At 43.2% G+C, this 17,227-nt stretch overlaps 1 protein-coding gene across 5 annotated transcripts in view; it reads right to left on the bottom strand.

Annotated features, from left to right (window-relative positions):
* Positions 1-1,142: 1,142 nt before the first annotated feature.
* Il1r1 (interleukin 1 receptor type 1) overlaps positions 1,143-17,227 on the bottom strand; it is a 41,183-nt gene continuing 25,098 nt past the window's right edge. For 4 of the 5 annotated variants that reach the window (XM_032901014.1, XM_032901012.1, XM_032901011.1 and 1 more), the window contains 2 exons: positions 13,965-14,202; positions 13,621-13,862 (listed from right to left, as the gene is read on the bottom strand). In XM_032901014.1, coding sequence (XP_032756905.1) covers positions 13,652-13,862; positions 13,965-14,202 — 449 coding nt within the window. In that variant the 3' untranslated portion in view covers positions 13,621-13,651. Of the gene's footprint in view, positions 2,185-2,656; positions 2,825-4,707; positions 4,852-6,258; positions 6,411-7,501; positions 7,620-10,565; positions 10,632-12,749; positions 12,919-13,620; positions 13,863-13,964; positions 14,203-17,227 lie in introns of those variants that run through there. The other variant, XM_032901015.1, reaches the window with a different exon arrangement.

Here is a 17,227-nt window from a genome sequence, read left to right as displayed (position 1 = left end):
TCTGTACCACAAAAAAATGTTTTCCTCTTCTTTCATTTTTAGTTGGGAGAAGAAATGTTGACCTTTAGGGAACAAGTATTGGAAAATCTAAAAAATCTAAAAGTAAGTGTTTATAATCCCAACACTGAAAGGGACTGTGGGTTCCTGTCAAAACATGCCTCCACTCAATTACTTCCCAAAGAACACCCAGGTCTCTTCCCACAAGTATTGAGTAAGTACTGAGTACTGAGTAAATACTGAGTACTAAGTACTGAGTAAGTACTGAGTACTAAGTACTGAGTAAGTGCTGAGTACTAAGTACTGAGTACTGAGTAAGTACTGAGTAAGTACTGAATACTAAGGTAAGCACACAGGGCTAGACCTGAAATCAAAAAGTCAGAGCACAGGGACAGAAACTAGAAAGTTCAAGGTCCAGTAGGGTTAAAAGTGTCCTTTTGTTAAATGGGTCAGTCCCTTTCTATATAAAATTAGAATAATTTCAAATTTAAATATGATTATCCAAGATCACTTTATAATAAAGGCCTTAGGAAATCTATACCATTTGTTCCCATTTCGGAAAGCAATGAGCAAAGACACACTCACTACTTCTCCCTCAGAGGACTGATTTATGCGAGTAAAGAAACAACCTTTTACAGAGAAGCAGCAGAGATGGACTGACAGACAGGAGGGCTGGCAGCTTGAGTGGAAAAGTCTTAGAGTAAGCAGAGGTTGGGCGGATGGGGTTTAGCATTAAATGAACTTTAAACTGTAGCAAACTCCTTGTCAGGTGGAGAAAACGCCAAGAGCGAATTGTGGGCACAGGAAGTGGACAAAGACGGAGCGGCACTGTGTGGAGAACAGGTACAGATAGAGATTATTCTGCAATCACACAGCAGGACGGTGAAGGGGGGCTGACTGGAGCCCTGGGACCAGACAGGAAGGGGAGGAGCTTAGATTTCTGCTTCTGTGAAAGAAGTATTACAGCCCTAGCCTGGCAGTGGTGGGTGGGGTAAGAGCAGAGTCTCTTGAAGGTAAATCCTCAGACTGTGCCTGTGACAGGACGGAGGGAGGAGGCACCGCATTTATTTCCAGAGAAGCAATGAGCCCTGCAGAAGGAATATGGTGTGAGAGCCATTCAAGGGTGAATAGAATAGGTTCTTGAATAGAAGAACCTGTAGGTGGGTGGCTTCCTCTTACAGTTGATTTAAAATCCAGAAAGCTTAGCTGACTGCAGGGAAGGGAATCCCAGAGAATCCTTCTCACTGAAAAGGCGGTTTTCAAGCTCTACACAATAGAATTTAGTCTTTGAAAACTACGTTTGACAGCCGAGCTATTTGGAAAATTCAGGGACGAAATGCCTTCCACTGATGGGTATCAGTAAACTTCACCTGCACTGAGGCTTAGGGGAGTCACTTTTTTTGACAATGACCCCAAAGTGTCCTCAGACAACCATAATCCCTCTGTGAGACTCCACAGAATCTAATTAAACCACCCACACATGTGGCCATTTCCTGAAGCTCCCTCCTCCCAGTTCACTGCCTCGATTGTTCCTCAAACATCCCGAGTAACATCCCTGAGCAACCGTTACTCTGGGGCTTCCCAAGCTCCCTGCTCAGGATGGCCCTGGTCACCAAGTCTTGTTCTCTTCAAAGCCAATTCCAGGTGACCTGGGACAAGGGACTGCACTGGTTTGTTTCATGACTGTTTTACTGGGAGGCAGAGCCCAGCTGCAGCATCTGACAACAGGAGGCACTCCAACATTCTTGGCCCGCCCGCCTTTCCCACACTAGCCGAGTGGTAAGTGTGTCTCCACCTGCAGTTTCTCCTTAGTGTCCAGCACAGGATCCAGGGTTAGTAAGTGGTGTTTAGACAATGGTGATCGCCGTTGGGCTGGCATCTGGTATCTTAAGTTTTTCCAGAACCTGGTCTTGGCAGACTGCGGTCTTTCTTTAAAGTCTCCTGACCAGCAAATGGCCCCGTGCTTCTGCTTAATGAATTGAATAGATTCCGGCATTTTCTCATAGTCTTGGATTTTCTCCAACTCGAGCAGGACGATTTTAATTCCTTCCCGGATGAGAGCATTGTATATTGCTATCTGCTCTTCAGATGATTGGCCCAGCCAGCTGAAGCTTCCCATCTCTCTCACTAAAATGATGATCAGCCTTCTGCTTCTCTTTACGTTTTCATTAGTAACCTCGATGGTATCTGCAGGACACAGAGCACAGTGCAGTCAGGCAATACATTGTTTCCCGAAGTCAACACACAAAGAAGCTCTTCCCAGACTCTTTCCTATGTCTTCTGTTGCTTCTTCCTTGCCTTACTTCATGTTCAAAGACAATTAAAACTTACAAACTTACAGACCGGCTCAAAAACTGGCCCACAAAAGATAGACTTTGCTCTGGGAACCTGGAAAACCCTCAGTCAAAAAATTTTAAACTTCTTGGTAAATTGATTGATCTATAATATTCCCAGTCTATTAAAGCGGTTGTTGCGGATGATTTGATCTAACTAGTCATTTAAATTTTCGGAATAATAAGTTACCATTGACCCAACAAACTAAGAGAAAATTAATACTATACACCCCTGAAGATATTCTTCTATCTTCAAATTTGTACAACGGTGCCAACCTTCCAGAATCAGAACTCAGCAACTAACTTCACAAGGAGCATTTACATACCTTCCCCAGCGTAGTCATCCCTTCCACAAATGAACAGTTTGTATCCAAACTGTCCCTCCAAGACCTCCGGCAACAGTTTAAACACAAAAGTATCCAAGTATGCAAAGGATCCCTCTCCGTAGGTCTTGGGATAAAGAACATAGGCATCATAGGTCTTTCCATCTGAAGCTAAAGGGGAAATAAAATATATTTAGAGCCGCGATGGAAAGGGGATTTGAAAAACCAACACCACAAACATTCATGGCTGATGGAAAGAGCAGTACAGAAAGTCTAAGGCTGCTTTAAACACAAGAGAGATTGTAGCTTTCGTTTCCATACTCCTTAGAGAACAACTCGCCTTCTCACGTGTTTTTTTTAAGTATGCATTTAAGTTTTCCTCATATATTTAAATAGTCCCCACATTAGTTTTTATTGTCAAGCTTGACACGGCTTGTTTGAGAAGTTGGAGCCTCAGCTGAGAAAGCTCCCACTAGATAAGCAATAAGGCATTTTCTTGACTGATGACTGATGTGGGAGAGCCCAGCCCACTGTGGGCAGAGTCATTCCTAGGCAGGTGGTCCTGAATGGCTTTAGAAAGTGAGTTAAGCAAAGTGTAGGAAGGAAACCAGTAAGTAGCAACCCTCCATGCTCTCTTGTCAGTTCCTGCCTCCAGGTTCCTGCCCTGATTTCCCAGTGATGGACTACAAACTGTAAGGTAAAAAGATACACCCTTTCCTCAACCCTTGGTTATGGTGTTTTATAAGAGAAATAGAAACCCTAACTAAGACAAACACTTACAGAGGCTATAATAGACTGTAACTTTTGACTATTAACAAGAACCTATCATTCCGTTCTTTTGAATGTATAAAATATAACCTAAATAACAGAATTTTATATACACTAGCATTAACTTTTAAAACACAAATAATCTATTTCAAAAATATAATTTATCCATTCCTTGTAAACTTCGTACATGTATTGAGCGTATTCTGATCATATTTACCTGTCTCTACTCTACTCTAACTCCCAGAGCCCTCCTCTGAGCCCCCCGCCCCCCACTTCATGTCCTTCCCTTAGATTCCTCTGAATCCAGTTAGTGGCCTTTGAACCTGAATCAGCATAGAGCCATCTTCTGGAGCACAGGCAGCCTACCAGGGGACATAGCCCCAAAGAAGACTGACTGTCCCTAGCAGCCAGCAGCCATCCGAAGCTAGGGGTGGGGCTTCATGAGCTCCTCACTCTCCATGGCTGGATCTTTGAAGGTAGCCATAGCTTCTTTTCTACCATTAGCAACATGCAAACTGATCCAATTTTCCCTTGAACTTGTACATTTTTGACTTCCCCTATAGAGTATTGTTTGTTACATTTGCAAGTTTAATTTTACTTCCTGGAAACAAAAGTTGCAGGTTGAGATTTCTTTTTAATGTCAGCCTCTGTTTTCAGTAATACATGTCAACTCTAAAATAGCCATGTGTTTCTTTGTGACATTTTCACCTATGTGTATAATTTACCTGGGTCAGCCTCGCTACTCTTTCTTTTTGCTCCTCTCCCACAATACCTTTTTTAAATCCTTATGTTTTACTACAAAATTGCCCTCATGTAGCATTTACTGCCCCCTATCTTCACATAGTATGACCAAACCTTTAATACCTTTGTTTATCCTAGTGTCTAAATACCTCAAGCACTACATTCTACTTACTCTTCTTCCTATATTCGTTTGATATGACATTGTGATGTTATACAGAAAAGGGGACTTTCCTCAGGCACGAAAATCTCTATTTCATTTGAATGTGGGTCACAGAGTCCATAGGGCACATGCAGCATAGAGCATGCCCCAATAATGGATTCTGGGTAACTAACTTACAGACAGGTGCTCTAAATACCCGCGCATCCTGCCAATATGAAAGCTAGGGTGGTAACTTAGCTATGAGTAGTTTATCAGTTATGAAACTAAACAAGGACAAATGTTCCTCTTATGTAAACCAATGCCATCGTTAAGAGCCTTCAGTACAAATGTTATTCATCATCTTCAACTGCCCAGAGAAGACATTTCGTGGAATGTAAAATCATACCTTTTGGGGGAAGAAAATCAGAGCAGGAGTCCCTGTACCAAAGCACTATATCAACCTTGAAGACTTTGTAGATGCAAGCACAGAACACAGCTGTAGCTGTGAAGATGGCAAAGCCCCCAATGAGGTAATTCTTGAAGTCAGGAACTACAACAGAAAAGAGGAGAGAGAATCATTAGAACCAAGAAGAACAGAAACTCTTGGCACGGCAATTTGAATGAGTTTACCACAAAGTGTATTCAAAGACCACTTTGCCAGACCCACGTCTGTCTGTTTAGTATAACTGATACCAATGGCCACTGATGAGCTGGACAATGAATTCTATCAAAAATTAAGGTGCATTCTTTTACATTTTCACCTAAAGCATGATGTGCAGTAAGAGAAAAACCCAATGGAAACCACAGAGACATAGTTCATGGCGGCACAACGGAAGTCAAAGGCCTGCAGGATTCTTTGAGTGGGGAGAGCTTGTCAGAGAGAAACAAAAGATGGAGGCTAGAAAGGCAGGAGTGTGGAGAAGAATCCAAGAGAGGAAAAGCAATGAAAGTGTCTTTCCACAGCCAAGACATGGGTAGTATCTAGGGAAGACCTAAACTCTTAATGATTTACTTCTCTGTTTTATTCATTTTTGTTTACATTTGCATACATTTTTAGTCAACTACAGAGTATTTAAACAATACGTCACATTTGTACACATGCCCTGTTTTTCTTAGCCAGCTTTAGAGAATTTAAACAATATTTCACAATCATTGTCAGGTTTTTTTGACTGCCAATTCTTGAAAGCTAGTGGTCTCAGACATCCTTGTTATAAGCAGGATATGTAGGCTTTCTATGCATGGCCATCTTGTTTGGTCATGTGTGCTTAAATGTATTCATGGGGTGTTTTCAACGAAGAAAATATAGGTAGCTATTGGCCAAGGAGAAGAAGCAGGAAGTGGAGAAGAAGAAAAAGAAGAGGAGGAGGAGGAAAGGGGAAAGGGAAAGAGGGGGAGGGGGAAGAAAGGAAGAAGGGAAAGAAAGGGAAAGGGAAGGGGAAGGAGGAGATGAACAAGAAGAAGGAGAAGGAGGAGAGAGGAGGAGAAAGAGAAGGAGGAGGAATAAGAAGGAAGAAGCAGGAGGAGGTGGAAGGGGGAGGAGGAGGAGAAAGAGGAAGAAAAGAAGAAGAAGAAGAAGAAGAAGAAGAAGAAGAAGAAGAAGAAGAAGAAGAAGAAGAAGAAGAAGAAGAAGAAGAAGAAGAAGAAGCAGCAGCAGCGAGGAGGAGGAGGAGGTGGTGGTGGTAGTAGTAGTAGTAGTGGGGGGCGCTCCTGTGCCTGTGATATAGCATGTCTCTGAACCCAGATACCCTGCCAGTGATACCCAGGCAGAGGCAGGCAGAGAGATTCAGCCACTGTTTCCAGCCACTGGGATGGAAAGAATAGAGAATTCAGCACAAGAAGCAAAATGGATGGGAAGTCACAGCTGAAGAAAGGGTGAGGGACATTCCAGGCAAAGGAGCACACACTGGAATTCACCAGGCCATGCAGCTTTCATGTTAAGCAAGTGTGCGTTACTCACCTGGGTATACTAACCGTACGTGTGCAGACTCCAGAACATGACTGTTCTTAACAAAGCAGATGAACGGATAGCGATAAAACTGGCTTTTGACCTCTGAAACGTTAAGTGTTGTAATGAGAGTGTACTTCCTTTTGGCTGAAGGGTGTTCCAAACTGTTCAAGAGAAGGGGTTGGGGAGGGGGTTAATAAAATAGAGTTGGTAAGATGCCTCAACATGGAATAAGACCTACAGGCCCAGTTAACTGCTTTATTTGTAACATATATTATTACAGCTCACATAATCACCTTCCCAAGTCATGTGTATAACAGTTGTTGTCAAGATAAATCTGAAACTGTATAACCTCAAGGTCAGGATCACTCGGTAGCAAAGAAATCAACATGAATTAGGAATTTGGAAGGAATAAAAAACAACACCCCCTTCTCTCTTTCACACACCCCCACACACACATTCTCTCACACACACACACACTCTGTCTTACACACTGTCTTTCACACATACACATATGCACTCTCATACACACACTCATACATACATGCACATACAGTCTCTCTCACACACACAATTCTCTCTTTCACATACACACATAAACACACACTCTCACACACACATGCAAGCACACTCACACACGTACACACTCACATAAATATTCTCACACACACTCTTTTTCATACAGATATACTTTCATACATACACACTCTTTCACATATACATATACACCGTTTCTCACACACACATATGCACACTTTCTCACACACATTCTCTCACACACACACTCTGACACACACACATATACTCACACACACACACACACACACACATGCCTGTGACAGGTGACAAAGAGTGTTGCATATGAAGGAACAAGGAGTTAACTGAAACCCCAGAGATCTTCATCCATCCCATGGAGACAGAGGCCAAGCCTCTGATTCTTGATTCCCTCCATGGACCTTTGCAGACTCTACTTAATACACACGAATAGCACCTCACCACAGTGCTGTCACAGCACAAAACGGAATGGAAGAAAGGGGCTTTTAGCCAGTATGGAATTTGTACAGTGACATGTATTTTTAACAACAACAACAAAAAACCAAAAATACAAATTCTCGCAAAATTGTCTATCACTTAGCAAAGCTCAAAGTGGGCAGCAAAGGGCTAGGAGCAGCCAACCTTCATCCCTCCGTCTTAGAGTCAAAACTAGCACAGGTGTGTCACAGAATGTAGCATCAACATTGATTGGCAAACTCACAACTGATAGTCTTCGGCTAGGATCGGATCGTCCCATTCAATTTCCGACCCATTCCACTTCCAGTAGACAAGGTCGGTGAACTGGCCCGTGACGTTGCAGATCAGTTGTATCATGGATCCTGAAAAACAATGCGTTTGACTTCCAAGGCTGTTGCCTTTGTTACAATCTGTCTATGCGTGTGTCACTGCTGAATAACAATGTTAAAGTATAGAAAAGCAGAATGAAAAAGGAAAAGTGCCCTAATCCTCATCGCCCAGAGATGATTCTTGGGTTCTTTACATACCCCAGTCTTGGTCTTTCTCTTTAGACAACACCAATCTGTGAACGGGATCTTATTGTCTAGTAATTTGTAATTATTGTGGCTGGAAGCTTCAGCCTCCGTGATTAGTGCTCAGAAATACCCCGTTGCTGTGAGACGATTTAGAGTTTCACAATCTCATTAAGCACTAACCGGCATGGATACTGTTGAATGAAATTTCTAAAATTTCATTATTATGGTTAGTATTTTAAGGAATATCCCTGCTTATCTTACGGCTTTCACAAATCTGCAAGCATCACTTAGAATGAGAACCCGGAAGCAGAATGTTCCTGTAGTGGTGGGACTCAAACCCATGCCCTTGCTGCATCTCCGGTCCTCATAAAAAGATATAGTTTCAAATCCAAACTCCAATCAGGTAAGGCTCTACCAGAGCAGCATGTGAAACTCTCATCTCACACAGACCCCAGAAAACAAGGGTTATTCAGTAAGCATTGTCCACCAAGAGAAGGAAAATCAAGCTCAATTAAATATTTTTTCTTCCATGAGTGCCCAGAGTACACTAGCTATGGTCTTCATCACAGCCCAGCCTACCTGAATCTCTTTTTTTATTACTTACTTTTTTATTTATTTCACACGCATGAGTGTTTTGCCTGCAGATAGGCACCACACGTGAGCCTGGTGTCACAGAGGCCAGCAGGTGTTGGATCCTCTGGAGCTGGTGGTTGTTGTGGGCTGCCGTATGGTTGCTGGGAACTGAACTCAGGTCCTCTGGAAGAGCAGCCAGTGCTTTTAACCACTGAGCCACCTCTCCAGCCTCTCCGGCCTCTCCCGCCTCTCCCGCCTCTCCCGCCTATACTTCTTGAACTACCCAGGTTTCCTAGGTTACTATTCACTGGCCTCTAGATGCTCCTCACAGGTAGGATACATTGTTTAGGCCACTCCATGCTCCTCGCACTTACGATACATTGTTTAGACTCTGTCAGAATGAGTTCACTGAAGTCTAGCTGCTCTTTATCAATCAAAGACACTGCCTCTTCATAGACAAGAAAACTTCCCGGAAAGATTTCCAGGTTAGCTGTCTTTAACTTTGTTTATGAAAGTTCATTGATGTTTATTGTTTGTCTTTTCATGGCCAAACTTTACAAGAGGTATTCTTCACAGTATCTCTCTTCATTCACATTTGTTTTCTAAAAGCCCTCTCCACTACCAAACCAGGGAAGAGTAGAGGTACAGATGTATGCAGGCATCTGATAATTCCATTGCCTTTTGATCCTGAAGCCTTCTGGGATGCAATGCACTACCTTCTGGGCTATCTTGAACACAAAGTATTGATCCAAGCAGTTGATTTAATTCCAGATCATTGTTGATAGAAAGTTTCTTTTTAAGTTACGTTACCTTCATTGTAGGATAACTTCTCTTCTCCTTTATCCTTTACTTTCTTAGTAAAAGTAAGTACATGTGCCTATATTCATCACCCTCCTTGTTTGTGTGTGTGTGTGTGTGTGCATGTGTATGCACCTGCATGCCTGTAAAGGTACAGGTGTACCTATGTATGTATGTATATAAGTATGCAGGTGTACGTGTGTGTGTGTGTGTGTGTGTGTAAGAGTTCAGCTGTATCTGTGTATGTGTTTAAGAGTATAGGCATATCTGTGTGTGTAAGTATGCAGTTGTACCTGTGTTTGTGTGTATGTATCTGTGTATATATTAGAAAGAGTAAAGATTCATCTGTGTGTAAGAGTGCAGGCACATCTGAGAGTGTGTGTGTGTGTGTGTGTGTGTGTGTGTGTGTGTGTGTAAGGGTGCAGGTATTCCTGTGTAAGTGTATGTATCAGTGTATGTGTGTAAGAGTATAGGTGTATCTGTGTGTGTATCTAAGTGTGTGTGTGTGTGTGTGTGTATGTATGTGTGTGTGTAAAGGTGCAGATGTATCTGTGTATACATGTGTGTGGAGGCTCAGCAACAATCTTAGATGTCCTTTGAGATGGGTTTCCCAGGGGCACAGTAGAGTTCACCTATCACTCCAGACTGGCTGGCTATCCAGCCACAGGTCTGCACCTGTCTCTGCCTCCCCAGCACAGAGACTACAGATGTTCATCGCCACACCCAGTTCTTAATATGGATGATGCAATCAAACTCAGGCCCCCACAAGACTTTACTGGCAGAGTCGCCCCATCCTCTTCCTGTTTTATTCTTTTTAAGACAGAACCCATTTGCAGTCAAGGCTAACCTCAAGCTCACAATCCTACTGCCTGGACTTCCTAAGCTACTGTGCACACCACCAGCTTAACACAGCTCTCTCTCTCTGGAGGCTGCAAAGACTGGTTCATACATGACAGGAAGGGACACACATTACTGCAATGATCGAGGTGGATCTTCGTTCTTGATTTTTTTTTTTTTAAAGGCTGACTAGCTTGGAAAAGCATTTTATAGAACTATTATCATTTTTGACCTGTATACCTACCTCTTACTGCCTAAAATGTTAGCTCTAACTATAAAAACATTCTGTGGTGATTAGATACATTAGGTATCATTAGCATGTGGCTGCTGTTTGCACAGATAGTGAGGTTTCATTGGACAATACGAGTGGGAGAATCTAGAGTCTGATATGGCTAGACTTCTGCCTTAAGAGGCAAAAACCTTTAAAAAAATTAAATTAAAACTCATTTAACTATGCAGTGGACAGCAGACAATGCACCACCATCTCTCTCTGGCTTGTGCTGTGTGTGTTGTGAAGGTGCACGTTATCTTCATCTTGAGTCCAGGGACAAGGGCTTCCCCACCCCGTACCGGAAGCCTGCTTACCTGGGTCAGCTTCCATCGTCTCATTCCGTGGGCTCATAATCACAGGTCTGTCCCTCTTGCTGTCGTCTGCAAGAAGAAACCCCACAGCACTCCTGAGGCTTTGCCCGGACAGATCACAGGTGATAATAGCACTGGACCAACACTGAACTGGATCTGGCCAGACAGTCCCTCAAGTACAGCAGGAGATGGGAAGTGAGGAAGAGGAGGGGGAACTGAACACCTGAAGCATGGCTGGACCATACACACCACAGAGGTGGACTATACAGGTATCCTCCAGCCTACACACACACACACACACACACACACACACACACACACACACTCACACACACACACATACACATACACCTAGACTCTTACATACAAGTATATACTCACAAGTATATACTCACACTCACACATACACCTGCACTCTTACATATATTTATGTACATAGACACATACACACACACATACATACACACACATACACACGAGGAGAAACAAGTATAAATACACACATCTCTACTAAGAAAGTACAACCATTAATGAGAATGTATTCTGTACACAGCACCTATGTGCAGAGGACCCTGGGGGTTGGAGGGCTCTCCTCTAGTTGCACAGTGGAAAAGGCAGTAGCCGAAGGGCCAGAGCTGGGCCCAGCATGCTGAAACGACAATATGGAATGTGGAAAATGCAGCTCTGTGTATGGTGATCCTATCATGAGCTTGCCCGGGATAGCTGCAGCTGTGTCCGAGAATAATTACTCGAAGCATTACTCGAGCATAATTACTTTAGCTCCCCTGTCCTCCCAAAAGAGTCCTGGTTAGGTCAGCTTCTTATTACTGAAAACTACATTTACAGATAGGTTGACTACTCTGCCCATTCCCAGGTAACTTGTAAAGGTGCAATCAGTTCCTTTGTATTGTGAAACCGTTTTTAATGTGATATACAGGCATGATAGTGTTGGGAGGCCAGAAAACATTAAGAACGGTCTTTGTGTGCATACTAACTGTGCATCTGTTTCATGGCAAGGGCTGGTTTGCATCAGATATGTGACCACAAGCTGAGCTTTCTTCATGACTAATCTTCTCAAAGCCTTACAGGTTACACTATCTTCTTATAGAAGAGGAGACACAAAGATTAAGCGATCAAGGAAATCAAACACTGTATGTACTAGGTGTGTAACATCTCCTGACTTCTGGGAATCTACTCCACTGCATGACCACTCTGTTGTACTTTTGGGTTTGTCTGGTACAGTCCTGGGAGCCAGACGCAAAGTTCCATACATGCTTGACAAATGCCCCACCACTGTGCTATATCCCCAATGCCAGTGACCCCTGTAGAGTTAGACTCAGCCAGGGCAGGCTCTCACACAGTAATAGACCTGCTAAAGGGAATCTGAGAGCTCCTTGGAGGGACTGCTTTCTGTGACATCTAAGAGTTTTACAAGGCCCCATTGGAAAGGATAACCCATAACGTGTTGGTCTCATCAGCTTTGCATCAGAAGCAGGAGTGAAAAGAATTCGGGTACCATTTACTAACAAACAATGAAATTAAGACCACAGGACTTTCATTGTGGTTTGAACATGAAATGTCCCCCACGGGCTTGTGAGTTTGAACACTTGGTCCCCAGCTGGTACCACTGTTTGGAAAGGCTGTGGAACCTTTGGGAGATAGAGCAGAGCTGGAGACAGGACATCACTGCGTGTGTTGGGGGGTTGAATTTTAAAGTTTTATAGCTGACCCCACTTCTGACTATCTATACATCTAGCTAGCTAGCTAGCTATCTATCTAGCTATCTATTTATCTCTCTCTATTTCTAGCTCTATTTCTGGCTCTATATATCTAACTATTCTCTCTTCCTCCCCCTCCCCCTTCTCCCCCCCTTCCCCCTTCTCACCCTCTCTCCTTCCAATGTGCCCATGAAATAGCTTCATCCTGCTTCCTGACTGCTGGGCCATCCTCACACTCCAGCTGCCTGCCACGCCTCCCTCACCATGACCAACTGTCTTCTCTTGGAAACATGAGTCAAAAATAATCTGTTTCTTCCCTATTTTAGGTTTTTGTGACCCATAGCCCTTGTGAGTCACTGGTCAGTTCCTAGCTTTAGTTCCTATTTGGACAACGGAGCGATGATATCAGAATGATGATCCCTAAGGCCCGTTCCACACGCCAGCACCTGGGATCGGAGCTGCGACTCACCTATTGTGATAAATGTTATTACTCGTGTGACGGGATATTGCTTCCCCTGGTATGTGTAGGACGTGCGGCAAGTATAGTTCCCTCTGTGCTCTTCAGCCACATTCCTCACCATCAGTTTATTCTTGAATCCAAAGAAGCTTCCATCGTCAAGAGGCAGAGGTTTGCAGTTCTAGACAAGAAGAAATAAACAGAGGCTTGGGACAGTCGGTAACCCGCCCTGCGCAACGGAATAAGAACGCCGCTTTTCACCTCTGAAAATTCAGGATTGAGGGGGTGACTGAAAGCTCAGATGTATGCAGCATGTTTTTATCGCTATGTTTCTTTCGGGGTTTTTTTTTTTACAGGGCGGGGGTGGGGGTGGATAATTACATTTCACATTTTCAAGCACAGAGGCTTATGCCCCAAAGACGAGTGAGGACAAATTTATAAGCTTGCGCACATGAGTGTAGTACCCTGAGAGGCCAGAAGGGGGCGGCGGGTGGAGCTGTCACAGACAGTTGTGGGCCGCCTACTGTTCAGCTGAGGACCAGCTTACGATTCTGTGGGAGAGTGGAGCCGACTCTTCATCACTGAGCCTTGCCTGCAGCCCCAGAATGTACGTTCTTAATGAACCCCAAAATACTATGTCATAAAAAGTTACCTCCAAAGATGTTCTATTTCTTTTTTTGAAACTGTGTCTTACAAAGGCCGATAGAGACAAGGGTTTTTAGGTTTTAGGTTAAATTATAAGAATCAATGAACGTAGTCCTACTTTTTTTGGTTTTTTGTTTGTTTGTTTCTTGTTTTTGTTTGTTTCTCTATGAAGTTGCACCACTACAGAGAAAACAATATTCAAGCAGGCAAATGCTTTTGCAGACATCTTTTATCATTCATGACGGAAAACTGCGCGTAAAAGTAAAATATCACGCTGAAGATGAAATTACCTTATACCACTGAACTTTGGGTAACTCGTTATTTTCATCTTTGAAAAAATCCAGATAAGGGCACACAAGACTTCCATCCCCTGCAACATGGAGCCGCTGTATGAAGCTGGCTTGTGTGTTATAGCACAAGCCAGGGTCATTCTCTAAGACACTCATGGTTATTTTAGTTTTGAGGCAGTACGTTGAGTTTCTGAAACAAGGCAAAGCATGGAAAATTAATCATTACTAAAGTGTTTTCTTTGTCCTTAGCTATCATAGGGCACACGGCCGTGTATATGCGTTCCTTTCTTACCTCATTATACAATAGTAATAGCCTGAATCCTCCATCTTGGTGGGAACAAACCAAAGATGTTCATTCTGCTGATGAATCCTGGAGTCCTTGTCCGCAGATATGGGGGTCTTGCTGTCATTTTTATACCAGATTATGGTGCTGCCATGCATTTCGTTTGGAGTAAGAGGACAGCTGCGAACGTCAATTTCATTTACGGATGAAAATGAAATGACCTCATTTGGATACTCCGTGCATTTATCTTTAGAAGAGAAAAAGGAGAAGCAATTTCAGGAAACGTTTCCAGCATTTCTTGGTGGAATTTATACATCTGGACTCGCTGGTTAGTAGAAATACCAGTTCCTGCCATATACACAGTTTCCAGCTGTGCACTCGAGAACACGGTCTTCGGAGTTTGAAGTCATTGACAGTCAGTCCCAGCTCTGTCAGTGTCCCCTATGGGCTGTACCCTGGGCAGGTTACTTATCCCCTCTTACTTTCTCCTTATTCGTGTAAAGGAAGGAATGATGGAGGGGGAGACAGTGACTTCCGTACAATGGAGAATAGTGAAGACGGAATGCACCCCCTCCCACTCAAACAAACCACGTGGACAGCCGTAGGACGCAAGGCTGTTCACGGCCTGACATACATAATACTGTCTTCCATTTGCTCGAGATGCTCAAAGAGATGTAAGAGATAGTCAACAGAGACATAAAATGATTAAAAAGAAAAAGTCTTCTAGTGATAAAAAAAAATGCGTCGCCAAGTTGAAGATACACTGGGAAGAGAAATTAAGAAAACCTGAAGACAGGACATTAGAAAATATCTGAGACTCAGTGACAGCTAAGGCAGCTGGGACGTGATGCCTATGAGTTGCTGGGGGAGTGTGGGAACACAGAAGTCGTGTTTGAAATACATGCTGAAATTCCTCCAGATGTTATAATGAGCCTGAGCCCAAAAAACACCAGGAACACCAAGAAAGGGAAAAGGGAACTCACACCAACTGTCTAAAACAAAATTATCAACACCAGTGACAGAAAGAAAATCTTAAGTAGCCAGAGATACGCTATTTTAAAAATGTATCTGTTTACTTTGGGTTTGGTTTTTTTTTCAAGACACAGTTTCTGGGTGTAGTCTTGGCTATCCTAGAACTCACTTTGTAGACCAGGCTGGCCCCAAACTTATAGAGATCAACCTGCCTCAGCCTCCAAAGCACTGGGATTAAAGGCACCTGCCACCATCACCTGGCTGCTTTTTCATTTTTAAGTTACAATAGTTAACAAACAAAACCAAAAGGGCTACAACCATCCTTCTAGGGAGTAAGCTATTATCCAGCTGTAATTCCAGTGAAAATGCCTTACAAAATCACAGAGAGGATTTTAAAAGCTCTAAGAACCCCTTCTCAGGGGACCTGTACTCTCTAGAAATAGTCAAAGAATTCCTTCACAAAGAAGAAAACAGTACCAGACAAAAATGCCCTGTTAAATATTTTATTCACAGTGAAACTTCACAGTTGCGGGTACTTAGCATATGATGGGGGAAATTTTAATCTTCAAACCCTAACAGCCAACCTCTGGCCCTCAAAGGGTCATGACTGTTTACATCGCAAACTGCTTTTAGCCCATCTGTAAGAATCTGTACAAGAAGGTCCTTAAAGTTTTAACTGTGCTCAGAACTCTAAGGCCATGTCTCTACTGAGACTCAAGACTCTCTCTTACTATGGGCACCTGTACAATAACAAAAAACGTTATCTTACTCACAGTGGGCTGGGCATATCAAGAAATACTCAGGAAAACTCACCACAGGGTCCAGTTTCTCTAAATGATCTCTCAGGGCTGCCTACGGGGCTCCCAAGCCTGTTACAGCATCTGTATACTCAGGAATTCCTTTGGAAACTTACATTTTTATATCATGAATGCTGGCATTGTATGGCTGACACTAGGGTCTGCTGCAAGCTTCAATGTTAACTGTACCTCCTTGAACCACTGCTGCATGGCCTCTGAGTGCCTGGGGAGACACACTTAAGAGAAACAGTGCTTTTTCCTTGGGCAAGTGGCCCTTGGTGATGAGGTGGGCATCCCAGAGATGCACTCATACCCTTGACACGAACTTGTAAAACACTCAACTTCTTCTAAAAGGCACCAATATCTTCGGACACCACATCTCTTTAGTGTCAGCTTTCATCTGGCTTTTTCTGACCAAATGGCAAGTCTGTAACTCCTCCGCTCTACAGTGAGATCCCTAACCTCACTATAAACCTGACAGAACATAGCCAGTAACAACCATGCTGCAGTCTGAATGCTGGGCTGCCTTGATCCCCTCCGTAAAATCATTAGTCACCTCTAAATTCAGCTCACACATAGTTTCCAGACACGGACAACACCAGACAAGTTCTTTGCCAGAAGGTGGTATCTCATAATGCCTTTGAATCAACAGAGAACTATCTTAAATTTCCACATTCCTACTGGCTTTCCAGTCTGAGCTCCCACCAGAATTACAAAGAAGCTTCTGATTGCAAAATTCCAGCTCTTTCTGACTAAAATCTCTGTTTTCCCCTTAAATTCCTCAAAAAAATTTTTTTTCTTTTTTTTCCCCCCCCAAAGATGGTTACATTTGTCACAGCAACAGGGTCACTTCTCTGGTACTAACTTTCTTTATCCGTCTTTTTTCGCTCATTGCTGTGACTGAAACAACTAATGAGCACTTTAAACGAATGAGTCTAAACGAGTAAGTTTCAGCTTTTGGTTTGAAACCCTCAGTGGCCAGCTCAGCTGTTTCAGAATCCACACAGGGGGCAGAGCACCCATGTGGTAGGAGCGATCACCACCTGGCTGGCTGTGCACTAATTCGTAGCAGGAGTAAAGCTGGGTGTGGGGGTGAAAGGCTGATGGTGAGGGGTCTGGAAGCACAGCTCTGGGCCAGCCATCACACCAAAAGCAGGTCCTAGGAGGCAAACTGTCCACAAACCCTAGAAATTACTAGGCCTTGCGGGCACAGCCATCTCAGGTGTGAATGGCTCCTGAAAATGGTAAGCTAGCATACCATTTAGAAAATACCAAACTCGATTAATCCAGCAGCAGAGTAAGTCGGTAGTAAATAATACCTGGGAAGAAAACGTTGGAATAAAAAGAGAAGAATAAAGAAAAATGAAAGATTCCAGAAGATATACATCTTTCATAAAAATTAATAAAGATCTAACAGGGTAAAACAAAACAAGATCTGAGAGAGTGAGTAAATCTCTAATTAGGAGAAAAAAGAAGTCTCGAAGGGATCTTAGAAAGGTAAGA

Source organism: Rattus rattus, chromosome 4 (assembly GCF_011064425.1).
Source record: "Rattus rattus isolate New Zealand chromosome 4, Rrattus_CSIRO_v1, whole genome shotgun sequence".
In the NCBI taxonomy this organism is placed as follows: Eukaryota; Metazoa; Chordata; class Mammalia; order Rodentia; family Muridae; genus Rattus; species Rattus rattus.
The sequence above is the reverse complement of the archived record's forward strand: the minus strand, read 5'-3'. Positions and strand labels throughout refer to the sequence as shown.